The 26,664-nt window shown below is 50.8% G+C and overlaps 8 protein-coding genes across 8 annotated transcripts; 2 read left to right on the top strand and 6 right to left on the bottom strand.

Annotated features, from left to right (window-relative positions):
* Positions 1-2,628: 2,628 nt before the first annotated feature.
* LOZ57_001217 (uncharacterized protein) lies at positions 2,629-3,612 on the top strand (the record flags this gene model as incomplete). The annotated part of the gene is made up of 2 exons (XM_049250309.1): positions 2,629-2,778; positions 2,836-3,612. 2 exons carry the CDS (start codon positions 2,629-2,631, stop codon positions 3,610-3,612), a joined length of 927 nt encoding a protein of 308 aa, XP_049110669.1.
* Positions 3,613-10,643: 7,031 nt separating this feature from the next.
* On the top strand, positions 10,644-11,868 carry LOZ57_001216 (uncharacterized protein; the record flags this gene model as incomplete). Its single annotated transcript, XM_049250308.1, has 4 exons — positions 10,644-10,739; positions 10,801-11,460; positions 11,574-11,651; positions 11,713-11,868. The coding sequence occupies 4 exons, from the start codon at positions 10,644-10,646 to the stop codon at positions 11,866-11,868; spliced, it is 990 nt and encodes a 329-aa protein (XP_049110668.1).
* Positions 11,869-14,386: 2,518 nt separating this feature from the next.
* On the bottom strand, positions 14,387-15,725 carry DOM34 (Translation factor pelota; the record flags this gene model as incomplete). Its single annotated transcript, XM_049250307.1, has 3 exons — positions 14,387-15,046; positions 15,107-15,595; positions 15,648-15,725. The coding sequence occupies 3 exons, from the start codon at positions 15,723-15,725 to the stop codon at positions 14,387-14,389; spliced, it is 1,227 nt and encodes a 408-aa protein (XP_049110667.1).
* Positions 15,726-16,442: 717 nt separating this feature from the next.
* Positions 16,443-17,705, bottom strand: LOZ57_001214 (uncharacterized protein; the record flags this gene model as incomplete). Its single annotated transcript, XM_049250306.1, has 2 exons — positions 16,443-17,616; positions 17,671-17,705. 2 exons carry the CDS (start codon positions 17,703-17,705, stop codon positions 16,443-16,445), a joined length of 1,209 nt encoding a protein of 402 aa, XP_049110666.1.
* Positions 17,706-18,312: 607 nt separating this feature from the next.
* LOZ57_001213 (uncharacterized protein) lies at positions 18,313-19,523 on the bottom strand (the record flags this gene model as incomplete). Its single annotated transcript, XM_049250305.1, has 6 exons — positions 18,313-18,477; positions 18,542-18,908; positions 18,954-19,135; positions 19,186-19,243; positions 19,296-19,306; positions 19,449-19,523. The coding sequence occupies 6 exons, from the start codon at positions 19,521-19,523 to the stop codon at positions 18,313-18,315; spliced, it is 858 nt and encodes a 285-aa protein (XP_049110665.1).
* Positions 19,524-20,331: 808 nt separating this feature from the next.
* Positions 20,332-21,299, bottom strand: RPS19A (Protein component of the small (40S) ribosomal subunit; the record flags this gene model as incomplete). The annotated part of the gene is made up of 4 exons (XM_049250304.1): positions 20,332-20,626; positions 20,725-20,785; positions 20,883-20,946; positions 21,270-21,299. The coding sequence occupies 4 exons, from the start codon at positions 21,297-21,299 to the stop codon at positions 20,332-20,334; spliced, it is 450 nt and encodes a 149-aa protein (XP_049110664.1).
* Positions 21,300-21,649: 350 nt separating this feature from the next.
* Positions 21,650-23,612, bottom strand: LOZ57_001211 (uncharacterized protein; the record flags this gene model as incomplete). Its single annotated transcript, XM_049250303.1, has 2 exons — positions 21,650-23,391; positions 23,441-23,612. 2 exons carry the CDS (start codon positions 23,610-23,612, stop codon positions 21,650-21,652), a joined length of 1,914 nt encoding a protein of 637 aa, XP_049110663.1.
* Positions 23,613-24,438: 826 nt separating this feature from the next.
* On the bottom strand, positions 24,439-26,384 carry LOZ57_001210 (uncharacterized protein; the record flags this gene model as incomplete). The annotated part of the gene is made up of 3 exons (XM_049250302.1): positions 24,439-25,892; positions 25,946-26,159; positions 26,226-26,384. 3 exons carry the CDS (start codon positions 26,382-26,384, stop codon positions 24,439-24,441), a joined length of 1,827 nt encoding a protein of 608 aa, XP_049110662.1.
* Between the last annotated feature and the right edge of the window lie 280 nt (positions 26,385-26,664).

The raw sequence follows: 26,664 nt of genomic DNA, 5'->3' as shown, positions 1-26,664 counted from the left end.
GAAGCCGGCGAGTGTTTGGGATACCGCGCCCGTTCTCAAAGCCCGTATTCCTCACGTATCACCAGAAGAATCTTCTGACGATGTTCTGGTCGCACAAAACCTGCATAAGACCTTCGGTATAAACTTGTTCAAACCTGGCGGAACAGAGCCAAGAGCATCGACAGAAACTGCAACCTCATGTACATCAGAGTGACTTACCGCGCAGACACTGTCGATCGAAAGATGTAAGTAATGGAGACAGGAAGCAGCGACGCGATTACGTTATCGTCCGGGGTGGGACCGCGCTTGTCCTCCTGAGGCTAGCGTCTTCACCAAGGTGTTCGCCAGAGCCGACCGAGTCCGCCAATCAAAACGGCACTAACCGCAAATGGGCCGCACGGCTGCACGTCCGCCCCTGCAATTTATTGGCTGACTCAGCGCTCCTGTCAGGGGCCGCTTGCTATCAAATTCAGACGGGCGGGCGGCCGAGCAGCCGTTGCGCGCTGTAGCACGGAATCCCAATCCTGCATTGTGCTAGTTGAAACGTTGACAGTCGCGAGTGTCCTCTTTGGGCCCGTTGTCGCCAGCCGCCAGTTTTATCGCCGCCTCCGGGTTGCCTCTTTCGACCAGTCCAGACAGCTCAATCCCGCAATGGCAAGTGGGCGTCGGCTTGGAGATCAAACAAACCCGACGATTTGAAACTGAACTCGAACCGGCAACCAAAGAATGGTTGTCAATCCCATGCCGGCCGCCGAAAGGGAACTGCCTCAGCTAAGGACGAAGGAGGCCGTTTTTGTTTTGCATTGGGCATGACGGTCTTCGCCTTTTGCTCCTTTTGGGAGAGCCCAGGCTTCCGCCTGGGCGGGGGCGGGTTAAGGTTGCCCGCAGGCCAGGTACCGAATCCAGAGCATTCCATGTTTCGGGCTGATGCACGCTTGAGTTCCACGCGATGGCTTTTTTTTAGAAGGAACTAGGAGATTTTTTCTTGTCGACGTTCCCTGGTGAGGTCAGATGTCAGCATCATTGTGCCCCCCCGTATCTGCGAACCATTGGTACCTGGCACGGACGTACAGTTTTGGAATCCGCCTCTAGCCCGGATACGCGCGAGATCCATGCGACCCCGGCTCGCTGCTAGTTCCCCCCTCCCCGCGAAGGCTATGCAGCTTGAGCATCAGACTTCTGTCTCAACGTGCTCTTTGCGGCATAGCAGCCCTCAGCCCGCCGTTAGGACGTAAATCGCATCAAAACATCCTGAATCACAGTCACTACCGCAATTCTGCTCGCCCAAAGGGGCCGTTGAAACTGCAGCGCACCGCCGGCGCGCGACGACGACGAAAAAAATAAAAAATTTTCGAGGGCGTGCGGTTCCTGGCCGCACCAGGTCAAGCCTTCACGTGGGGTTCATCATGTGAAACCTGGAGCACTTTTCGTCAATCCTGAAACGCCCATGGACCACTACCGCCAATTAGGCCCGCCCAAGAACCGTCCCGAATCTCAAGCCTTGCTGAGCCGTCGCTGGTAGGATCCAAAAACAGAGACATACATACACCCCCCAGTGCTGGGTATCCATGCCTGACGTGCGAGCAGCCAAGGCTGTGCACAAAGCTCCCGAACTCACAACTCACCCCCTGGAGAACCCGTCTTGTGTCTGACAGGACCCCCCGGAAAATCCTGACCGGAGACCTTTTCCCGAGATTTGCTGGGACGGCGGCGGGCAGGCCAGAGGAGAGAAAAAGAACGAGTTCGCTCGATTCAATCGTGATATGAAACAACGCGGTCGACTTTGCGCGCCCGTCTTGCTCTGACACACATCTGGACGCCAGGAAACCCACTACTTCTTCTTCGCTTCAGATCCCGATGGGTGCTGGGCCATTTATTTGCGGTGGCGTTAAATGGTGTTGAATCTTAAAGCATAAACAAACCGGTTGAAATGTGCTGCAACTGGATCGTCAGTCGTCGTTATCGGCTCAGAGGCGCGGCACCGCGCTGACACTTTTCTTGTTTTGTGTCTTGTATGAAGGCATCCAGGGTGTAAAACTCAATGGGACGACGGCGCCGCCTGGTGCATCAAGCCGTCAAGTGATCGCCCGTTTAGGAAAGCCTCATTGACTATTATGACAATGAGCTTCTATGCTTCCTAACCTTTCTTGGACGGAGTTGAGACTTTCGTCCTGTTACAAGGTTGGGTTTCAATCGGCCCAGACAAACTAGAATGTCCCGCTTCTGCCGGAGGGGACATGGATTCAGAAACAGTTCCAGCTCCAGCCATTATATTCCAAGCGTTATGCACCCGGTGGCAAGGGTGGGGAACTACTTCGCTCTTTTGAACGAAGCTTATGATCATCCTATAGATAACCTCGATTCTCTCCTCTTCTGTTCAATTGTTTTTTGTTTTGTTCGACACAAGGCCATAATACCTGAAGTCCTCCTCTTGTACTTCTCCAGATATATTCTTTTTCTTTTTGCCCCTGGTTGGGTATCTTTTTAATAATTGCGCTTTATCTCAAAAGATCTTGACGATCTTACAATCTCCTCTCTAAACATAATATCTGGCCATCTGTCTCTGATACCAAACATCCATACTGAATCTGGACATCCCGGGTCTTACATCTTAATCTCTACATACCGTCCTCCTAACATACAGAAAATATGCATCCCGTCACAGCAGCTGATATACTCAAAACATCCCGCTTCCAATCTCCAAAGCCAGCAAGAGACGCTGGTAGAAGCCCCCATGGCGTACCAAAGCACCAGAGGTCGGCTTCAGCAGGTGCTGGAAGAGCATGGACCGAAGAAGAGGTACGGTAGAATCGAATCTACTTCAATAGCCCCATCAGAGCACTGACCAATCTGCAGGAGGTGTACCTTGTTCGGTCAAGAATGCACAAAATGCCCTATAAACACATTGCTTTGCATCTCCGAAAAACCGAATTAGCCTGTCGCTTGCATTATCATCAAATGCTCTATGGGAGCAACCGCCGCCGACGAAGTGAATCGATATCGTCGATTGTGAGCTCCTGCACAACTTCGTACGGGACCGAGGAGCAGCCCCAGGATAAGGAGCAATTGGTCCCATCTCCTCCAAGAACACCCCCAATCGATCCTTGCTCTCTGCCTTCTTCTGCCTCGAATTCTCCCCAGTGTTCGCGCCTCCATGTTCCCATCCTTCCCAAGCCCGTCTCCCAGCTACACAGTGTTCACGCCGCAAGTTACGGATACGACAAGTCGATGCGCCTCGAGGCTTCTTACGCCGAAAAGGACGCCTACAACAAATTCCACATCGACAACGCGCGACTCCGCAGCCTCTACGACGCCTACCGCCACTCTTTCTGGTCCCTCATTGCTTCCGAGTACTCAAAGGACCCCGAGCTCTCGGGCCCCAAGATCGAGGAGGCTTTCTTCCACATGGCTTTCACCGACCGCGTTCTCCCCATGCCCACCCCTCGATGCAGCCCAAAGAGTATGACCCCCACGATTCACGAAGAAGTACCTGAAACCCAGCTTCCCCCACCCGCCCCGACCAGCTTCCGTGCCATCAATGAGGCCGAGCAAGGACGACGGGATTCCATCGCTTCTACAAATGCTAGCCAACGGATAGAAAAATGCGCTGTTGCTTCTTTACTGAACGGTTGAACGGTTGAAAATGGCGCCGATTTGAATTTTCTTTTTTTTTTCTCTCTCTCTTGTCTACCTGGTGTTTTTTGCTCTGGAGTTTTCTTTTGTACTATTATGGTGGGAATCATTATGGGTTTACGGGGCGTTAGCATTTCGAATATTTACTGCATTTTATTTCTATTTCTTTCCCTTTTTTTTTTTCCCTTACTATTTTCCTTGAAAGTCATGTCGAAGCAGCCCGAGTTTGCTAGGGCCTTGTACCATTTTTTTTTTCGCTGTGTTCACCTCACGACTATGCTGTTTTCTCTACGATAACGGCCCTTTATGAGCTCCTGACTGCAGTCTTTTTTTCTTAAGAAAACCAAAAACACATGCTTCTTTTCACCCTCATCATGTACGATTATCTTCATTTCTTTGTTTGTATACATTTTCTCTTGTGGCCTTCCTTTGGGGCGGGGGAGGGACCGCGAACAGGTTCTTCTAGATAATCATCAGGGATTCCCTGTTGAAAATGGAAAAAAGAAATGCTGACATCCCTTGCTGTTTGCCGTTCCCCGTAGGCTTGTATCGGAGCAGCTCCGCACCAAAGTGGGTTGGTTCAATCTCGTGGGCTTGATAGAGTTTGTGTCAAATCAACAGGCCGTTTCCTTGGCCTTAGCCACGGATACGATATAATTATATACCATGGGTCGGCCAGGGGCTGCACCGACCCCCCCTACCTCTGGAGTCAATGCTCGTGTTTGAGGTAAAGAAACAGGAACCCATTATTCCGTCTGTGAGAATGGTCCGGCCGGCGCATGCCCAGCCACGCTGAATGCGCATCAGGCCATCATCATCAATGGGGGGCGGCCGCTTAGCAAGGGCCCTTCACACGGAAGATTTATCTTTTTGTCAATGCTTCTCTCTGGTGTTTTGGTCGAAACATGGGATGTGATGCATCAAAAAAAAACAAAGCAAAAGAGCCCCCCCCCGGCGAATTCTGTCAAATTCATGCCCAAAGCGTCCGGGGAAAAGGGCGACCGCGGCCGCGGCCGGGTCGCTACGTCATCGCCTGGTTTTCCCGATCGTCAATGCGCGAGCCCTTTTTTTTTTCCTGGTTTGTTGTGGGCGCAGGTCCAACAACGCCACAGCGCAGCAGGACAGTATGACGTCCACAGCAGGATACACACTCGTTATTGCGCATGAAGGGGTGTCGGTGCTGACACCCAGAGGCAAAACCACCTGCGTTGCCTCTTTGCCTCATGCCCACCTGGATGCCTCAACACCACGCCACACAACACCACATAACACCACAACCCATGCTGACGCGTGCGCGTCTCAGAACGGAAGAATCGCATATATGGAATCAAGCCCACCACCAGCTTTGAGTTTCCGCTGTGCGTGATATGTGGCGGTTATGCGCGGGACCGGGGGGGGGGGCAAGTATGCAAAACAGTGCTGAGAATGATACTGAATGGGGCAGACATCAACAAGGCCCTGGGGGAAAAGAGCTTGTCTCTGCTCGCCCAGCCCACCCGGCATATTGGGTCGTTGCCGTAAGAGGTTTTTTTTTTTTTTATTCCTGTCGGGAGTGTTGCAGAGCACCGGAAAAGCCACTGCACTGGGAAATATGCGTTCCGAAACTGCATTTGCTGCAAAGTGCAACGGGACTTTTCTCAATGCCTTGCGAGGGGATGGAGGGCCCGCAGCTTTGGGTGCTGGAAAGAAGAGACTCATGCAAACGATACCGAGACGGAGAGCGGGAACATTCAAAGCGGACAATATCCGTGTCGAGAGGCGAGTCGGCAGGACATTTCCAGGCTGGCTTCGGGGACGGTGTGGGAAGGGGGGAGGGGAGCGCATAGAGCTCCTTGAACTTGAATCGTAAGCAGTGCGGAAAGAAGAAGAGACAATTGGTAAATAATGAATTCAGCCTCCATTATTTGTCAGTCTGATGGGCCGTTGTCATTCAACCGTAGAGGCTCACCGGCTCGTTGTGTGGCCCAACCGATTCGGGCTATTCTTGCGGTAGAATTGCCCAACGGGAACTTTGCCCGAGATGCACGAAATGCCAGGGCCTCTAGGGCTTCCTTGCATGCTGGTGGATGACAAATATCAGCGTTGTCCCTTGCTGAAAGGGAAAAGGCCGGGGGGCTGCGAGAAGTGTTGGTTATTGCTGCTGTTCGGGAGATCTACCCGAGTTGCCAACGGCACTAGCCGTGACGCTGCCAGACAGACCCTGGGGAGTGAATTATTGGGGTTCTCCGACGTCGGGAGTACCTGAATGGGCGGTGAGACTGGCGTGGGTTGTTGCGGGAGGACGAGTAGTTATATCCATGATATCTCTTGAACGGCCGGACGGATGGGTGCAATGTATGGTTGCCCACCCGCCCCTACACCGCTGCAGCAGTCTGCACACAAAGACCGCGCAAAGCTAACAGCAAGATGACATACATAACCGCTTTAACTAATCAAACAACAGGGACAGACGGAAAGACGGAAGGCAAGCAAACCCTCCACGACGACGAGCCCTTGTGACCTCTCCACGAGGGTCCTGGGGTGCTTCTGCGTCTTCTCCTCCCTCCACACCCCCGCGCGGAGTCTGCGGGTGCTGCTGCTGGGCGCACGCGGGGGTGGGAACGATACGGACGATGTCTGACTTGATGACTTCTCGCCCAAACCTCGCCAATCACCGGAAATACGGACAATAAAATGATACGATACATACACACATACGCGGGAAGGGACTGCCATTGTTTACCTTCTCATCAAACATTCCTGGTCCATAGCCACTCGGGCTGGTCAATCAATCACCTGTGGGAGAAAAGCCAGGGGGTGCGTGAGGATCATCGCAATTTTGGCGTTGCTCTGCTTGCTGCTGCAGGGCCCGATCTCGAGCGCCGCGTGCATCAAGGAAGAAGGAAGAAGAAGATTCGAATCTTCTTCCGCATGAAATTATCCTCTCTTTTTTTTTCTTTCTTTGTTTGGGTATGTAACTACGAGGAGATCCCCCATTGTTCTTCGCTTCAGCCGGCCCGCGTCCGAGACGCCACAGGCAAGGCACGGTGCATTGTTGAATTAATCGATCGCATTCTTAGTTTTCTGATTTGCGCTGATTTTGGCTTTTTTGTAATAGTAATGATCGGACTAGGACGGGTGATGTTGCATTGGCCTTAAGTTCTTCTAGAACTCTCGTGCTGGCAGCTTCGATCGCTGACCGCCCGTCTCCGTCGCAGCTCCGCCGGCGATGATGAACATCCCCGCTAGGCCGGTGGCTTTTTCAACGCACTAAGCCAGCCCGGGTACGAGGATTCTGAGAATCGGGTTGCCTATTGCAGCTAGGCCTCGCGCGCGCCGCCGTCAACCACGCGCAGAGCGAAATGACGAGCTGGCTGGCACTGCACGGAGTATTCTCGCGCGCTGTCTGACTCGCAAAGGGGGCGCTTTTGTTTTTTTTGGGGCGCGCACTCTTGATAGGACATTAGTTAGTTATGTTCCTTTCTTTATGCCAGACGGCGATGCTCTCCGCAAAGTTCAGATCTGCAATCCCGCCGGTGTGGAGAGCAGGCAATAATAATAATTATAATAACTTCGCCGTGCGTCCGGAAAAAGAAAACGACCCCCAAATCGCCGTGCATAGGGTTTCTCATGTGGCCCTGCGGCCGCCGCGAGCAGAAGACAGGCGGGCCAATGGCGGGCGGCGATGTGCATCTCCTCTTTATCTGCGACGAGCAGCCCGTCGTGGGCAGAGCAGCGAGCAGCGAGCAGCGTGTCACAGCCCTCAAGGCCTAACTACACTAACCACAATGCGCCCTTTCACCGCACGTACAACAACAAAACCCCCAAAAGCCTCGCAAACCGCCCGCCCGGTGCGGTTTCCGTCACGTGCCTCGCGCCAACCACCAAGCATCGTCGAGCTCTAACCGCCGGCCCGCCGACTAACTATCATTCTGGCCCGCCCTGCGCTGCGCCCCTCCCCGTTCCCGGTGGAACGGGCCGGCCTCGACGGATGGGGGAGGTGTGAGAGAAGGCATCGAAGGTGTCTACCCGTCAATGGCCTAGCCAGGCTTTTTTTTTTTTTTTTTTTTTGCTTTTACGAAGCCGGGGGCGAGATGGAGGGGAGGGGGGCGCGCGGGCCAGGGGGAATAATAGCGCGCACTCGCGATGCAGCATGCGCGAATCGAGAGGAAATCTGGCCGGAGAGCAGGAGTGGATGCCATGGGCCGCCATGATGAGAGCCCCGGCTCGAAGAGAGACAGAGAGAGAGAGAGAGGGTGAAGGTGAGGGGGGGCCGTGTTCTCTATCTCTCTGCCTGCTGGGTGCGCGAGTCATGGCGATCGGAGCAACAACTGAGCCGTTCCCCACGCGCCGGGCTCTTTGACAGATGACTATCTGGCGTCGGCCGATTTGGAATCTTCCGCTACTACTGGCCCCAGGGGGGGGGAGAGAGGTGCCCACTGCTCTGGTCTTCCTGTTTCGTCAGTTGGATCCGAGGAGAAAGAAAAAAAGAATGAAAGAAAAGAAGATGATGAAGAAGAGGGAGCTGCAGATGATGCAGAACGACAGGCTGCATTGCTCCTTTTCGCCAGCTGCACGGGCGTGGCGGCCTGCAGGGAAGGGCCATGTCTGTACTCCGTAGGTGCTGCTGCTGCTGGTCCCGTACGTAGGTCTGGACATCCATCACTACTGCTGCTACTAGTTCCGCAAGCCGTGCTGTGTGCTCTTCTGCTGGCTGATGGTGCTTTTTCAGCGGTGGCGGAACGGCTGTCAGCTGCACGGCCAAGTTTCCCGCGCACGGCACAACGTAATCATCGGGGATGATCATGAGCCCGTCGGAAACCCAGATGACGCCGCAGGTTCGCGAGATGTTCGTCAACAGCCGCTTAGCCAGCCAGCAAGCATGATCATGGTGGTGGTGGTTCAGCTCCCCCTGCGGATTTGTAAGGGGCAGTCGGCTCCCTGGGCAGCACCGCCCGTCATTATTATTGGGCATGTGGCCGTATTGCGCGCGCAGGGATGCGCCTCGTTGCATGCGTGCGCTGAGCTTTTTTTAATAATAATAATAATAATACATCAGAATAAGAATTAGCAATACCGATGACCTCCACCCCGCTACTGCTGCTGCTGCTGCGTCGTCCGTATGTCCACCACCATCCCCCCCCCAATCCAGACACGCCGTCAGTCCTGTGCTGCGGGGGTGCTGAAGCTGTCGGGTCGACGGCAGGCGGTGCCATTGGCCAGATCTAGATCACTTGGGTGGTTGAGGATAGTAGTAGTGGTAGATGCAACGCGTGCCTGGGTGCGATTTCACTCACACCACATCCCTTCACACGAGCCCGTCGAGCTAGGCTTTACAATACCATACCACGGCCGCTGAGTCCTTGCAAGAACCCACTCCCGAGCTGAGATGAGAGCGCAACCGTCCTCCCGCTCCGCCGTGGAAAACTCCAGAACAGGGCACGACAAGCCCAGGCCCAGAGGAGCCGCACCCATCACCACGGCCCGGGAGATTATGGTCGCCGTCGTCGCCGCTCTCTCGCTCCCGGGCTGGGCCGGCTGACGGCGCGCCCTGTCGGTGTTGCCCGGGCCAGGTAATCTCGCTTGAGCAGCAGCCGGCGTCCTACTGTGCGTGCACCAACTACTACTTCTGCTTGCTTCAAGCTTTGTTGTCTTCCTGCCTTTGGGTTGAAAGTGTTCTGTTCCTGGCCGAGCAAACAGGCGGTGCAAACACGCCGGCCCGCGCGCCCCCACGTGCTGGGCGGTCGAGCGCTATGCCGGTCCGGGCCCGGCGCGGTGCCGCCCGACGGCAGCTCACGTCAGCCATAGTGGGCGCAGGCAGTGCGGCGATCGGGCGGCGCCAGAGCTGTGTCTCTCATCAACATAAAGCCGCGTTGCTGTTTCATTTTTAGCCTCGCCCGCGTCCCTCTGGTTAAGGCCGCAGTGAGTGTGCGCACTGCTAATCCCGGCCGCCGCCCGCCGCCGCCTCTTTTTTTTTGGTTTTTTCATTGTCCGCAACCCCCATCTCCTCCGCCCCGTACGTAACTACGGAGTACACAGCGAAGTACAGCCGTTTTGGCCCGACCCTTAGCGCACGGCCAAGCGAACGGTAAAGTTAACGGGGGGTGCACGCAGCAGCAGCAGCAGCAGCATCAAAAAAGCCAAAAACAAGAAAGAAAAAAAAAAGGAAATATACAAGCACAGCGTTGGGGGCCGTTTCGAAAGTTTCGTCTCCCTGGCCCGGAGCCAACCCTGGGCCGGCCGCAGTCCAGGGCGCTTAACCACCGGACGCTAGTTCTCGCACAAAAAAAAGCCTCTGCCATCACAGAAAAAACGTCTTCTTCCGGATCGACACGCTGGCCGAGAAACGTCGCTGTTCGCATCGTGCGAGAGTGCCACAGTCCAAGCTTCGCACGGTGGGACCCCCGTCCCGCCCCTCTCTCTCTCTGTCTCTGTCTCTTGCTCTCTCTCTGGCCCTCCGCTGCGCACCCGTGCTCTTCTCTTCCCTTTCTCTGCTCACGCCGGCCATGCTGTGCTGCGCTTCTCCGGGCCAGGCAAGGGGATCATGGAGGGGTCGAACAGCAAAAAACAAAATAATAGTCATGTACAAGCCCGCTTTGGCAGGACAATCCCACCGGCGCTGGGCCCCGCGGCCATGTGGTCCTGGCCCTCTCTCTCTCTTCACTCCCGAAAGAAGCCCTTTGAAGCAGGTCGACTGCAGGGACTGCCTGTCCGCAGCATTTCCAGCCCGTTCATTGAGCGAGCCTCCGTTTCCCAATACGTTATTAAGCCACGATGACTCCTGTCTGCCTGTGCGCTCTATAAATCTACTTAAATCCGCTCGCCCTCCCCCCCCTTCTCATGGGTCGGCTTGAAGAACTCAAAAACAGGCTTGAGCTTTTTTTTCCTTTTTGATACCTCGCTTTCCTTCTTCCTTTGATCATTTGAATCTGCTCTTCTTGCTTAAAGCTTCCTGTTGGAAACTCTATCTGCCTGCCCCATAGACGGCTACCCCGTCTTCCTCCCAGACCCCCCCCCCTCTGTTGCCCTCGAGACCTTGCTGTCAACCAGCTATGGCGCCCGAGGAACTGCCGTCCTCCTGGCCAGAGTCTCCATTCCATGGACAGATGAACAGCCTGATGGACCAACAATGGGTGTCTCCGAGCGTCGTACGTCCCTGGCACTGCTCTGGGACCACACCTCCATCACTAACCCCCTTCTCTCCTCCAGACCTTTGCCGGCGTCAGCCACTCCTATGCCACCAGTACCCACGCAAACCCAGCACTGTTGACGCCCATCAGTGCCCCCAATAGCGCATATCTTGGCCACCGGCAACCCCCTTCGCACCATTCGCACTCCCACTCGCACGATCTCCACTACCACAACATAAGCTCATCTGGCGTGCCCCATGGCCTGGGCATCAGCACCCTGGGCTACATGCAACCGGGAATGGTCCTGTACGATCAACCGCACGGCACTATCTCGGAACACAGCCCCTATGAACACCACGCGCCGCCGCTCCGCGCGCACGCCGACCGATCGTCCTGCGACCGTGCCTCGCGCGCCGGCACCTCCCAGCCCATCTCCGCGCGGTCCACGCCCGTGGCCATCGCGCCCAACCCCCTCGGCGTCAAGCAGCTGGAGCACGAGCGCCGGGGCCAGGAGCTCGAGGCGCAGCGCCCGTCGCGGCGCACGCGGCGACCCCGCCGGCGATCCTCCATCCTGGACGAGGAGACCAGCCTCACGCTCCAGCTGCGCGAGCAAAACATCCCGTGGAACGAGGTCGTGAAGCGCGTCAATGCCGCTTTTGGGGGGAACCACAATGCGTCTCGTCTTCAGATGCGGATAACACGCCTCAAACAACGCATGAGAGAGTGGTCTGAGGACGATGTGAGTACGTGATACCCCCTCCCTCCCTGCGCCTGTCCCTGAATCTATTTCAATGGCCGAAGTGATAAAAAAAAGGAAGTTCTATACGTTTTCTAACTCGAGCACCGTTGCAGATTCAAGCGCTTCTGAGTGCTCATTCGTACTGGGAGACTGATAAATTCGAGATTATAGCACACAAGGTTAGCCCCACTGTATGACCCCACTAGAGATTACTTCCAGTAAAATTCTGACTAGACTACGATATACTTGTAGATGCAGGAGTATAAAACCACCAGAGGCTGGACGGCATCAGAGTGTCAGCAAAAATGGCAGGAACTACATTCGGAAGCTCGCGAGAGCTTGAAACGCAGTCTCAGCCCCGAAGAGGAGAACGAGCCTTTGGAGCACGACAACAAGAGGCCGCGATAAACGCTCGCCTGTCCCTTTTTTTTCTTTTCTTCTTCTGCTTCTGAGTGAGACCTGGACGACTCTTTGCTGGTGTTTCTGGATGCTTGATACCCCCTTCCTTGTGTGTTTGGCTATTCTGATATGCGGGCATGGTGTTTGCAGGGGCCTAAATCTTTTTTCTTTTTCCCCTTTCGCTTTTTGGCTTCTTGTTTATTGGCTGGCGCACGACTAATTTTTTTTTACCATTCATATCCATTCGACATTTCTATGGCGTTTCATGTTTTTTTTTCATGATCCTTTTTTCGAACTAATGACTGTATGTATTTGTTATGAAGTTTAGACTATCTAAAAATAAGAATTACTATTCCCCAGAGTTTATTCTAGCTTTCTCCAAGTAACTGCGCAAAAAGCTTATAAAACAAACTACTCCTTCGCCCGAGTCATGTAGCAACAATTTCCCGGTATTCCGGTATGTCATTCTCGCATCTTCAGAAGCGGTTTGGGGGTGGATGACGGAACGGAGCTCTATTCCGAATAATAATAATGAATAATAGAGCGGCGCAGGGTGATTTGCGTATGGCGCATCTCCGAGATGGGTCACACTATTTAAAAAAACAAAAGTATAAAACCAAAAAAAAAAAAATAGGAAAAGAATTGAGCCCGAAAAAAGGCGTTGTTTGTTTCAAGTCCTGCCCTACGTCTCGAAAGCGCGCACATAGCTTACATACACACCGCACTAAACTGCCAAACAAAGGCGGTGCATGGATCGTCAAGGGCTTTATGTCGTGATCGGACCGGGGGGGGGGATGGGCGCATGAAGAACGGATACTTCGTACTCCGGATATACAACACTACTAACTCTGCTATTCATATCGGCGAGAAAGCACCGGTAATTCATCCGTGAGGAAAATAATAATAATAATACATACAAAAGATGAAAGGGGTGGGGGAGTTGGGGCGCGGGCTGGGATGAACACGGGGTAAGAGGGTCTGGACTCGCAAAAGAGTCATGGTGGGGGGGGGGGGGGAAACGGATGGGCGTTAGGGCTCTTACAAAACCGAACAGCAAATATAACTGGGAAATAAAAGGTGGAAAGTGGATGTGCGGGCTGAACAGGGTAGTCTTCCAAGAAGGATCTTGAAGCCTCGTATAGAAGAGCTGGGGATGGACAGGGTGGGTGGCGCAAGGTGCTGAGAAAGAGAGAGTAGATCTGCAGTGCGTAGGTAGTTGCATGACTACCTTGTAGGGCAGATGTGCGCCGGCCATGCTTGAATCAACAAAGGGCTGCGATGAGAATGTGTTTCAGCAGAGATGGGCAGAACGGTAGAACCCTGGCGCATCACGGTTCGGACACGTGATTGCGCGGCGTCGCCCCGGGATGTGCGAAGGGCAGTCAAGGCCGCTTGTGCGCTGGGTTGTAGGGAGCAGCGCGGCCGCAGCAAAGCTTAGCCTTCTCGGTTCCTGCATACAAGACGCTTGAAACAATGCGATGCACTATAAATGGTGCATACATCATTGACTACCCCGTACATCAGAAAAAACAAATAAATAAACATATATATAAAAAGGCCTAGCGCAACTGTGAAACAGACACGATATGCGAGTTGCTATCAACAACAAAAAGCCACCCCGGAGACACGCCCTCCGGCTCGATTTTGCGTTGCGGTAGTTACGTAGCCGGGCCGTTTCGGGAAAGGCGCCCGACGGAGCCGTGGTTTTTCCGGCTACGGCACACGGCGGGGGCGGGGCGGAGCGAGCGGAGCCGGAGGCTTGACCGCATTGGGCAGGCCGGTTGGGCCCGAGCGGGAAAAGCAGGTGAGCACGGCATTCGGCGCATCGGCATCAGCCAGGAGGGGGGGGGGTGGCACAGAGACGAAGGCGGTTTGAGGTGTTGACGGGTGGGATGAAGTTCGGCAGCTGTCTTTCGGAGCATGCTAATAGGTAGATATTACGGGCGTAAGCGGTTTTATTAATAGAGTAAGGATAAGGGTTGCGATATTCTGGGAGAAGTCTGTACGGAGAATGTAGTATTTTGAGCGTGAATGTGAAGGCCACGCGGAGAGGCCCCAAGTAGAATAGCAAGAAGTCTTGGAGAGAGAAAAGGAAAAAAAAAATGAGACAAATTCTTTTGAGGCAAGCTTAAATTCGAACTTCCCGGCCGCGAAACCCCCACTCCAGACTCGTGTGGTAGCAAATGGGATCAAAAAAAGGAAGGGCCTGGGAGTGGCGGATAAAGGCAGCCAGTCCCTCTCATCATGGTCTTCGCTTAAGCCTCGCCGTGACTTGGTCGCCCAAGTCAGAGAGAGCTACTGCTCTGAGCATGCAACAGGCCGCCGACTTGGTTATGTCGGCATTAAGAGCTTTGAGACTCGTGGGGCTGCGGCAGCACTAACCCCTCGATCATCTCGCTTACCTGCTGCTGTAGAATCAGCGGATGAGGAGTAATATGCCTTGGGATTTTAGGTCTTGTAGGCAAGACAGAGAAAAATCACAGCACTCGTTTTCTGTATGATAAAGCAATGACTTTTGTTTCTGCTCTCATCCATCTGCGTTATCGTCTTCTTCGTGGTCATCTTCTATAATAGGAAATGTTAAAATAGCCGCAACGCCCCCCAGACCGTCGAGTCGCTTGCCACTTTCATGATCTGAGCTCAGGACTCGAACCTCTCCTCCTTCGACGTCTCGAACACGGTCGACAAGGGACACCCATCTCCGCCTCTCGTGAACACTTTGAGATCGAAAGAGTCTGTTTGATATCAACAAAATGCCTCCACCCCGACCAACAGCACCCTGGTCTACCGCAGACTCGACTTCTTTTGCGCCGTATGTGGCTTTGTTTGTATCCATTCTTAGGTGCGTATAAAATGTGTCCATGATAGCTGTTTCACGTGCATATTTGGTGTTGGAAAGTCGTGCCTGGACACTTGGGGACTGGAGGACCTCAGCAAGGGAGTGTACATGGCCTGAAGACGAGTGTACTACAATCGTATTATCCAAGAGGGATTTCAACTCCGGCTTGCCGGATGATGCCGCTTGAATGTGCTTCTGGAAACTGGTTGCGGTGAAACCCGGGGACGCCAATAGTACCGGCCTGGTTGACGTGCCGTTGCTCGTGGTTGTAGATGTTACGGAGTTGCTAGACGGTTCTAGTAGGCGAAGAAGTGTCTCAAGTGTCACCTGGAAAAACTTTGACAGTCCCTATATAGACTTATTAACGATGTCGGTCATAGCAATGGAGATCTTCGTTCTAGAACACACCTTGTCATGATCGCTTCCACCTTGTCGTTTCCTTGGTATCGCCATTTCCACTTTCTGTTTAACCACAGTTTGAAATTGTCCAATGAAGCAAATATTTGCTAAACCCTCTTGCATCACGACCGCTATAGCTTCTGCGCGGCGTTTGTATGACTCGTCGACAGCATCCCTTAACATCTCGAGTGCAACGCTGTCCCACCCACCTCCCTCATTGGAGGATTCTGACGTCTTCTCAAGTGTAAAGTTTCGTTGCAACTCTAAATCTAGGGTATGGTGCTGACCGATCTTGGTGTATGGTGTTTCCGTGACGATCTGCCCGGAAACATGAAGTTGGGATTTTTGGGGGTCAAAATCCAAGCTCTTGACGCGAATTTGTAATGTCATATGAACTCGCGACGACGATGTCGTCCCCGTTGTAGCGGTGTTGGTAACACGGCGAACCGCACTGGCTTTCAAGAGATCGCGGGGTCGGATGAGATTGTACGCGTGCCACTATGGATAGTCAGCGCCGGCTGCGTCGAGGTTATTTCATTCCCGGATATACCATATCTTCTGGCTCCTCCGGAAAGAGTGTAACTGAGCCCGATCCATCTTGTTCAATGTTCCTTTTGATCAGCCTCATGGTGCATGTGTGAAATGTACCCCGCCTCAAGTGGGTTTGGTTGATGTAATGAGACTTGTTAGCTTCCAGTTCGGTATTAGAAATACCAAAAAAGAAAGTCACTGCAGGAATAAATATAGCATGACTCTAGTTGGTAGCTGGAATAACAAAACGAGATGAAATCGTAGTGATCTTGTCAGGAATGCTCTGTGCTTCGTACCACTTTTGGTGATATCGAGAGTTCGAGGTGGGTCAACGGTAATTCCGAAGGTTTCTTAGTAATGTTTGCAGACCCATTGGATTATGGCGGTATAGCAGAGAAATTCCACTCTTCGACAGGCCTATGCGGAGATTGATGCGAGTAGGACATAATGCTTGTCGCATAGAGTACAAGTAATTATGATTATCACCTATGTCGTTGGGATCCAACGGAGCCAATAATTCAGGGAGCAAAATACTTTAAATGACTAAGACTGTCTGCTTGCTGTTTGATTGGCTAGTTAATCTTACATATTTGCATTAGTCAGCAGCAGCTTGGCACATCAACGTCCAACGTCCAAACAACTCAAAAGCATCAAAAACAGAACCATGCTGGGGTTTGAAGCTGGGGTTAGTCTGTGAATCTGCGGATAAAAAACAACACAAATAGTGGAAATAGACCCCCCCTCTGATGACTGGACCGGAAAAGAAAATCCTTCGCTCAAAATTCCTCCAACAAACTTTGGCCTTTTGCAACTGCTAGAAGTGGAATGTTCGGTACGGGCGAGGTCTCAATGGTCCAAGTGACACGTAATTCGGTTCCTGGAAGACTGGATCAAAATTTCCGCCCGAATTGTTTGCCGTGTTAAAGGCGTTGTTGTCCTGGCTGTCGGCCTCTTCCCCGCGATGTGTTGGTGCAACATTTTCCTTGTCGTTATCCGAGACGTCTGCCATCGCTGAAGGAAGGGAGTTCGCAGCGCGTTCTCTAATCCTTTTCCGTGCCGCATTGGAAGGACTCAACTCCTCTGAGGATGGATCTTCCCAAATCTGCCCTGGCGCTGAGAATGGACCGCTGTGTGCCGGTGGGCGAATATCAGTTCCGTCATCAAATACCATATCTGGGTCAAATCTTGGTGGAGATCTGTTGCTATTCCTAATTAATCTCCTCATGAAAGCGTTCTCATGAACCGCTGAGGCGTTTATAACGGGGGTGTTGTCGTCTTGGTCAACTTCTTCGCTGGACATTTCGGCAGAGCTGGTTGACTGTTCAATAATACCAGCTTCTTTCAAAACATCCAGTTCGAATTTGCTAAGAAATTGGCTGCGATATCTGCTGCTTTGACCTTGGTTCTCGTCTCCACTCTGATAGGCCTCTTGATCCATGTCGTCGTTCGACGCGCTGCTATCCGAATCGTTCCAAAGAGATTCATCGTCATCTATGGTATCTCCGTTTGACTCTACATCTCCAAAATTAGGGTCATTCATACTATCAGTATCATCATCGTCATTTGGAGGCTGATCTTCTGTCTCCTCTGCAGAATGGCGATCAGATTTGTCACTTTCAGAAAGCTGCTCGTTATCATCTTGAGGATCTTCACCACTAAGGTCGCTTTCTACGTTCCCAACCATCCCATTTTGGGATTCAGAGTCGTCACTGTTTGCATCAACGGCACCATAATCCATGAATTCTGTATTTTCAGTGTGCCCCCCTTCAAAAACTAAACAAGTATCGCTTTTTTCTTCTTTGCCTTCTTCATTTATGGAGATCGCCTGCGAGGTGGTGACTGAAGCTTCCCCAGGTGTATCCTCACCTAAGGGAACAATTTCATCACCATTCTCAATTTCCATGTTGTTTTGGATGGCACCGTTTGCATGTGGCCTCACTTTCTTCACAATACCCTGCCGATGTCCATTTCTATTTCCATTCACCTGGCTATTCTTGGGTCAGAGCTAGATGTGAAAATGACTTGAACATTGATGAACATACCGATTGCCCTGGTGTCTACGACTTCGAGCAGTCATGGCCACCAATAAGCAATATTGTCGCTAAAAACAACTTGGAGCAAAATTGAACAGGTTGATTGCTTTTGTGCAGAGTAGAACAGTTGGGGACCTGTTCCAAACTTGTTCAGCTGTCCATTCAGAATTTGATACAGCGCGATGTTGAATCACTGACTTGAAGAATTGTGCCTTTATGCTAGAGGAAATACTGGAAGAACAACAAGAGACGCGACAAGTTCCCCCCTGCAATGATTTCTACAGGGAGAAAACAACAGACACCACATCTATGTTGTTTGCATTTCAAGAGTGAACACAATAAACAAAACAAGGAGATGTGTACAACAGGTATTGCCATTTCTGACTAGCGTGGTTTTTTATATCAGCAGGTAGGCTAGCGCCATCTGTAATGATATCTAGTGACTGCTTTGATGACGTTATGAGAAGAACATATGTACATACTCTGAATGATTTCTGCCGTTGTTTCTGCATGCTTTTTATACCATCCTGGCTTTTTCCGGGCATCAAGCAGGAAACCCCCATTCAAGTCTCCATGCTTCCCCTGTGAACTACAGTGAGAAGCATCAAAGCACTGTAAGATGAGTGAAACAACTATAAACTCTCAAAACAGTTACATGGGATCGCCATCCTTATGGGTGGTTGGATCCCAGCAAACAAATTGGTATTCATCGGTTTCGAGAGTTCCCATATCCTCTTCGGAAAGCTCGAAATCGAAGACAGCGGCATTGTCTTTGATACGCGACTCAGTGACAGATTTCGGAAGCGGAACCAGTCCCTATATAAAAGTCAAAGTCGTTAAATCTCAGTCATATTGGAGTAGGAGCTATGCCAGTATGTACCTTTTGCAGACTCCACCTGATGAGAATCTGGGCAGGAGACTTGTTGTGCTTTTTGGCTAACTCGAGCAAGACTGGCTCGTCCATTCTCTTTGCACGGACAAGAGGACTGTACACTTCGACGATAACGTTGCGCTTTCGAAGCCATTCAACAATGTCCTTTCTAGGAACCCAGGGGTGAATTTCGTATTGGCCAACGTCGATTTTACCACCGATAGCCTTGTTATATTCCTCTAATTCTTCGAGGTGATGAATCCCATAGTTGGATACACCAATTGATCGAACTTTACCAGCCTTCTGGGCTTCGACGAGGGCACGCCATGCACCTTCGCGAGCCTCCTTTCCTCCGTAAGGAGCATGAAGAAGGATCCTATGTTGATAAGCCATGGTCATAGTATAAGCCAGGTAGACTTACAAATCATAATAGTCCACTTTCGCGTCCTTCAGGCTTTGGTCAATGGACTCCTTGGTTTTGTCATACCCCAGAGACCTCCATGGAACTTTAGTGGTGAAGAATATGTCTTCACGCTTCAATCCAGACTTCCTGATGGCTTCAGCGCATTCGGCCTCGTTGCGGTATGCTTTTGCAGAGTCAATCTGCGCAATCACTTAGCAAAGATTAATAAATTGACTGGATTAGACCTCACATGGCGATATCCTGTTTCTAGTGCCTTGAGAGTAACACTCGTAGTGATGTCTGCAGGACTATTCCCATTGTAAGCTGGAAACCAGGTAGCTCTTTTTGCGGAGAACCTACGTTTCGTATACCTTCGCACGGAATAGAGTTAGCAAATTGACCTCGAGATGAATTTTTTGTTTGATTAAGTATCTAGGAGTGCTCGTAGGAGTGTGTAACTACTCCAATCTACAAGTTCTGGAGTGAAGCAAAGTACGAAGTGTCTGTGCTTACCCCAAATCCGAGCGCCGGAATATCATACCCCGAGTTCATCTTATAAGCGGTCTGCAAGGTGAGTTGGCGCGCCATGGTTACGAAGGTACTGTGGCCAGTGAAAGAATGTTTGGAATTGAAACGGGTGAGTTGGCTGAGTCTGGGAATTACAATGTATCTGTTCATGGCTCTCCCGCGGTTTATATCAGGCTCTGGGCCCGGCGTGAAGTGGGGAAGGCAACATGCGGGCGGGTGGCGAGCGCGAATTCCTCGTTGCAAGATCCGCACATGCGGTCCAGGTTTTGGAAAACCGGCATATCATTACAAATCAGACTACCTCTCGAGAAAGTTTCCATGGGATTGCGTGGCTCCCTTCATCGGTCCGAACATGAAGAAGGGGCCGAGGGTAGATGGTGGAGATAGTAAGCTATGAAAGTGCTTAGAGGTACGGAGTAAAGACGTAAACATGGCTTGAACAGTTTAGAGAATTTTTATTCTGGTTTATGCAAGAAAGCAGACCATAAGACATGATGCGGTCAGCGGAGGTGAGCTATGGAGGGTTTCCTTGGTGAATTCGAAGAAAAATGAAATATACCATAACAGTAGCCCCATGGACCACTGTCATTGCGTGCCATGAAGAGACTTTGCGACTTCCAAACGGGGAGTTAGATAGACAAGTGCTCAAGCAGAAGAAAACGAGCCACCATCGTACTCCATTCAAGCGAGAACGTCTTCTAAACAGTTGTTCGAAACGTAACCGTGGTCAATGCCGAAGTCATCTCTCCCAAGCACGAATTTTGGTTCATATCGGAGTCATTAAAGATTTCCCGCCAGAAACCTCCCTATCAAACACAAGCTCTGTTGCTAGCAATACACCTCGACTCCGGGACATTCCAGACACCGTCTACTCATCGTCTTCCTCCTCATCCTCCTCGAGAGTCGTTCTGGCGATGCGGTCCAAATCTCTCTGGCCGGTCTGTGTGATTCTGCGACCTCCCTTCTCCTCATCGATCTCAACAACGCCAATCTTCTCAAGAGCCTGGACGACTCTTCGGTCGACGGAACCGCTGGCATCAACGTGGTGGGATGGGCGGGAGCCACGGTTCTTCGTGCCTCCGTGGACTTTTCGTAAACGGCCAACACCGACAGTCTTGCGGAGATAGATGTGTCGGGCAACAGAGGCGGCGCGGACGTAGAACCTATATAATTCTAGTAAGCACAGTGTTTGGAGCAAAATCTTGCGTTTCAACAACTTCTAGATACAGCGAAAGTGTTGGAGAGAGCAGGAGGATCATACCAATCTTCGGACTGGGGAGGGAGCTCTTTGGCATTGGAGGTCTTGACGGTATCGACCCATCCTATGAAATTCAAAAGTTAGCCTAACGGCAAATTGCGAATTCATTCAGAACGTAAGTGTAGGTGTTCAATTTTGGGTTGTCGAGAGAGCGTACGAACCTGGGATGGGGAGTTTGCCTTGTCTTTTCAAGAAAGCGGAGTAGGCATTGATGAACTTTTGCGCCTATAAATCGAAGAAAATCAGCTTCTCTCCAATTTCAATTATATCCAGCATCATTCAAATCATTCAAATCCAACTAGCACCTGGCTCATTCGTAGGGCGTTCGTCGACTCGATATCCTTCTATTGACTGCAAACAATCGACCTGGTTGAAATCCATTCTTTTACCAACAACACCCCCATTCTCGTTTCCAATTCTCAAATCACAGCCACTGAATCAACTCCATCCGATGGCGTTTTTTCGGTTTTTTTTTCTTTCGAGAGAGCCAGGGCCGCCGCGCATTTTGAACTTCTTGGGGAAGATGTAAAAGAACTTCGAGAACTTACATCGACATCGCGAACAGTGACGCCACCCATGATTGCAATCGTAAAACCAGCAAAAGCCTCAGGTCGAGAATCAAGACGGGCTTTAGGAGAGGTGCGTTTGTCGATGGTTGTCGTCGCGCGTCGTTGTCGGCTCGCTTCGCCTGAGATTTCGCTTCAACTGTGTAGCGCACGAGGCTTGTGTGCTGTGGAGCCGCTCCACGACCGTTCGCTTATCCTTTTTCGTCTTAGCGCTACCCTAATCCTTTATTCGATCACGTGAAGACTAGTCCTGATTAATACTAGCGTGATAACTCAAGATTGATTAGATTACTAATATTATTACATAATTCATCACCTCCAATGACCCTAACCTCATCTCAGCTTGAAGAAAGACAGCTACTCTAGGTCATAACGGCTATCCTCCCCCGGACTCCTGTTCGATATCGTACAAATAGAGCGTCGATAAAATGCGAGTGGCGTATTCCAGGTGGTCTACATCGTTTGAACTCCTCCAATGCTTCGTCAATCAAGTACCCTTTTCGTTCTATCAGATATGAGGTGACAAAGAAGCCCGTTCGGTTGAATCCGTAGTGGCAATGAACGCCAATAAGAGGTTGAGAAAGCGCGCCTGCATCGTGGCTCTTGACTTGAGTGGAAATTTCTTCTTTCAGGGAATCAACGAGGTGGACAAAATCTCGTACTTCATCCAGAGTGGGTGGGATTTTTGAAACTGTAGGAAGTTTGTGGTACTGAATACCATGTTTACCTAGCTGTGCCGTGTCATACACGGGACTTTCATGGCTGATATCTATGATAGCGTGCATTTTCCCCTTCCATTTCTCAACGAATGGGAGTGGGGAATGCGCTTTATCTAGCTCGCGTAGCGTTTTCAAAGCGAAGAACGTTTCGCCAATAGGATCTGATACAGGTGCAATTGCTTCCCATTTCGCAAGGTTTTTAACGTCCCATTTTCCTGAAGTGGTGAGATGCTGCAACTGCCAGCCAAGACTAAGGCGTTTGTCAACAATGTCGCAGAAAAAATCTTGCATTAGCCCGGACAAAGCGCGATAGCTTGAGCGGTCATATGGCAGTGCATGAGATGCCGGTGCGGGAAAAACAAATACTCGAATGGCTGTTTTCTTTCGCAAATATGGATCACTCTGTTTGGAAGGCGATTGATCTGAATCCTGGGATCGTGGAAATTCCAACAAACTATGCGCCGAATTCGGTATCGATTGGGAAGGGTTATTTCCATTTTGGTGATGCCTAGTGGGTATATTAAAGTAGGCGAGAATCTTTGATATCTCTTCTGGTTTTGTGATTGGGTCAGATTCACCAGCTATAAGCAAAAGAGATACTTGTATTCCTTTCCATATAGATGCCCCCGGTAAGCCACCGTTAGGTATTCCGCTAGAATCGTAAACGGGAAGTGTCCCCCAGGCCATTCTCCGCCAAACAGGAGTTCGACTTTGCTCATTGAATCTAAGTTGTAGCTTTCTTGTATCAATGTCTGCTCCAGAGCCAACGTATCGAGACACGCTATGGCTATTGGGGCCACCTCGTCTATCCCACCTTCGCCAAGCATTGAATATGAGCTCTGGAATATGGAGCAGTCGCCGAAACTGTGCAGTGGTAGCCTTAGAGGGAGGAGAACTTTGGGGGCAGAGAGCAACGACTCCAATAATGTGTTTTTTTAGTTCTGGTGCGATTGATGAGTGAGTGGAAGCAAGTAGGGCGGCAACGGAGCAACCTAGACTGTGGCCAATAAGTATAACGTTTTGGCCTCTAGCTGTATCACGGCGTTTTTCAATTGCGGTCGCCAAAAGCGTAGCAAGAGCCTCCAAAGAGTATGCAGACCACTCTGTCGGTGAGAAAGTGGAAAATCCACAACCTGGAAAATCGATGCCGAAGCAGGGAGCGACGTTTGTAAGAGTTGTGAGAAGAGGGTGGAATTGAGCAAGCGAGCCACCTAACCCATGAACAAATACAAGCAGCGGTAAAGAACTTGGGTGCGTAGGCAGCTTTTCAATATGAGGATGGGGGCAGAAAAATGTGCGGATGGATTGATAAGTAGTGATATGAGTGGTGTAAGATCCATACGACGAGTGCTTTTTCAATAAACCAGGATCGGAGCTATTATCACCTATTGGTCATTATTAGCGTAAGCCTAAAATATCGGCATGGAGACTCACTGTTGGGTATGGATTGTTTAGTTTTATTATGGTTTGGTATATCGTCCTCGAGCACCACTTCTTCACTAGATGATTCGTTGTTCTGACCCAGGGGCCGGGTAGCCTCCAGTGTACCATCATTTCCCCTTGTTTGAATTTTCTTGGCAGAAGAATTACGTGCACTCTGGGACATCATGAATAGGCCTACACCCAAGAGTAAAACCGATGAAGCTAAAGACACCAAAAGCAGGCGGGTAGTGGGTCCATCGTCGAGGAGAAATTCACAGTGTGGTTCTGCTACCCCCATAAGCCTAAGAATGGAGCAGATCAAGGCATTGTATGACACCATTTTCCCTGCCTAGAAAGGTAGACACGTAAAGTTAAAAGTGGGCAAGGCACACAAATATACCAGGCAAAAGTTCATTTCCGCACGAAATTTATATGCAGACGTTATATATAAGCCGACTTTCACAAACTGCTCTAGAGACTGTCGCTTGAGTTAATTGCAGTACGTTTTGAATGGCAAAAGAAAGTCTCGCGGAGGAAATATTCCACCCAGTAGATATTTTTTATCAACAAGACGATTTGTAATTAAAGACAGAACGGAGCATCGGGCAGGCAGTCTCTGCGCGCATGGCACGGGATTTCAGGTCCTCCACGGGCCGTTCCGGTGACGAAGCGCAGTGAAAGAAATGAATACAAGTAATGCATCTGCAGTTGACACGCCAGAATTCGCATCACGAGAAAAAGCAATTGCTGGTGACGTCGTTGGCTGCATCGAGCCCTGCCGCGCTTGGTCGTCTGAGTGGCCGCCCTAAGGCCATGGTTGCATGCTGACAGAAGGACGGTGCTGCTTTTAGTTACTTAACTACAGGGTAAGGCCACAGCTGAATAACGCGGTCCTAAGACTCCTAACATGGAGCAGCAAAGGAACACAGGCAACCAAGGCCAACGTTTGCAGAGGAGCGCCGTGTCATTAACTACAGTCATTATCGCTATGTATTACGGCAACGGCGGTCTTAGAACTGGTCAGTCATTGCGCCGTTCGACGCATCTCCAACTAATTTCGCATACTTCGCCAAAACGCCCCTGGTGACGCGTGGCTTTGGTGGCTGCCAACACGCCATCCGCTTCGCAATCTCCTCCTTAGAAACATCCATTGTCAGTTCATTGGTTTCAGCATTGATCGTGATTGTGTCTCCATCCTGCACAATAGCGATCGGTCCTCCGACAGCCGCCTCTGGGACAATGTGGCCAACAATAAAGCCATGGCTAGCACCTGAATACCTGCCATCTGTGATAAGAGCTATGTTGGTGAGCTTAGCACCCATCAAGGCAGCACTGGCTTTGAGTTGTTCTGGCATCCCCGGGCCGCCTTTTGGACCTTCATATCGAACAACGAGAACGAGGTTTTCTCCGCGTGGGATCTCACCACGGGTAAGAGCATCATTCAGCTCATGCTCTTTGTTAAATACGCGAGCCTTTCCTACAAATTTTGTTCCTTCTTTTCCAGTAATCTTGGCCACAGCACCATTAGGCGCGAGGTTACCTCTTAGCACTTGGAGATGGCCAGTCGCTTTGATTGGATTATCCAGGGGATGGATAATAGCCTGATCTTGCGGTAGAGAAGGAAACGACGCAATATTCTCTGCCAATGTCTTGCCAGTTACGGTTGGAATATCACCATCCAAAAGGCCGGCTGCGACCAGCAATTTCTGAACTGATGGAATGCCCCCGATTTCATAGAGGTCAGCCATGTAGTATTTTCCGCTTGGAGCAAGGTTCGCAATAAATGGAATCTTGTCGCTAACCCGCTGGATATCGTCAAGTGTCAAATGAAGACCCGCTGATCTTGCCATTGCAATGAAATGAACGACGCCGTTGGTGCTTCCGCCAAGGGCCATTGTCATCACCAGGGCGTTCTCGAAGGAACGCTTCGTCATCAAATCCCGCGGTCTGATGTTTTTTTCCATGCACAGTTTAATTGCCTCTGCAGATTTTACACATTCGCGCATTTTGGATGGCGATGTAGCCGGCGTGGACGATGAACCTGGAAGAGTTAAGCCCATAGACTCAATTGCGGTTGCCATAGTGTTCGCAGTATACATCCCCGCACAAGCTCCAGCACTGGGACAAGCATGTCTTTCGATATCTTCCATGATCTCGTCTTTGGTCTTACTTCTATCCCCGCCATCATCCGGCTGAACAAGAGCATCGTAAGCATAAGCGCCTGCTGCTTCATAACAAGTGGAAACATTTATTGGTCGCCGCAACAGCTCCGAATATCCACCTTGTATCGTACCCCCGTAAATCATCAAAGATGGTCGATTATGTCTTCCCATTGCCATTACGCAGCCTGGCATGTTCTTGTCACAGCCAGGTATGGCAATGCATGCGTCATGGTATTGCGCACAGGTAACAGTTTCGATACTGTCCGCGATAATCTCGCGAGATTGCAAGGAGAAACGCATACCTAAGGAAAGAGCACTTAATCCTCCGATACCCCGATGAGGATGACTGGCGTACCTTCATGACCCATTGTGATAGCATCAGAAACACCGATGGTGTTGTACTGCCATCCCAACATACCCTTATCTACAATGGCTTTCTTCACAGTTTTACCCAGGTCCAACAAGTGCATATTACAGGGATTTCCTTCCCACCACACCGATGCAATACCAACATGGGGGCTAGTTTTCATGCTCTCTCTATCTGGCACACCTGCAGCATATAGCATAGCCTATACAAAGTGCCCCGCGTCTATTAGAGAGGCGCTAGAGCAGAAATGATGCGGTGTATCTCTTACCTGCGCTCCAGGATAGTCATGGTCCTTCGTGATAAACTGAGAGTATTTATTCAAGATCGGCTCCCCATTTTTTCGTGTACCCCCAGCCGCACATGGGAATTCTAGATACCTTGGTTCCTCCTTTGGGCAATCTTCCGTCGCGGGTGTTGTGAAGCTCATTTTTCAAGGTATTTCTAGCTTAATATGATTCTGAAAACCAACAGAACTTGGTTGCAGATTAAACGAGTGAATGCAGTAGGGCAGGAACAGGAAATTCGTGTTAAATAGGAGCACGTTGCAGAATTACTGCCCTTGGGTCAATTGAATGCTAATTATTAGCGATATTCATGCTTGCCGAAGATCATCCGTTTTGAAAATCGTGTGGAGTCCCCCTCACTTTAGGTAACGCTGGACTTTCTCCAGAAACCAGGGATTCTGGTTGCGCCCCGCAATTCAGCTC

This window comes from Ophidiomyces ophidiicola (assembly GCF_022830035.1).
Source record: "Ophidiomyces ophidiicola strain CBS 122913 chromosome Unknown scaffold_3, whole genome shotgun sequence".
In the NCBI taxonomy this organism is placed as follows: Eukaryota; Fungi; Ascomycota; class Eurotiomycetes; order Onygenales; family Onygenaceae; genus Ophidiomyces; species Ophidiomyces ophidiicola.
The sequence above is the reverse complement of the archived record's forward strand: the minus strand, read 5'-3'. Positions and strand labels throughout refer to the sequence as shown.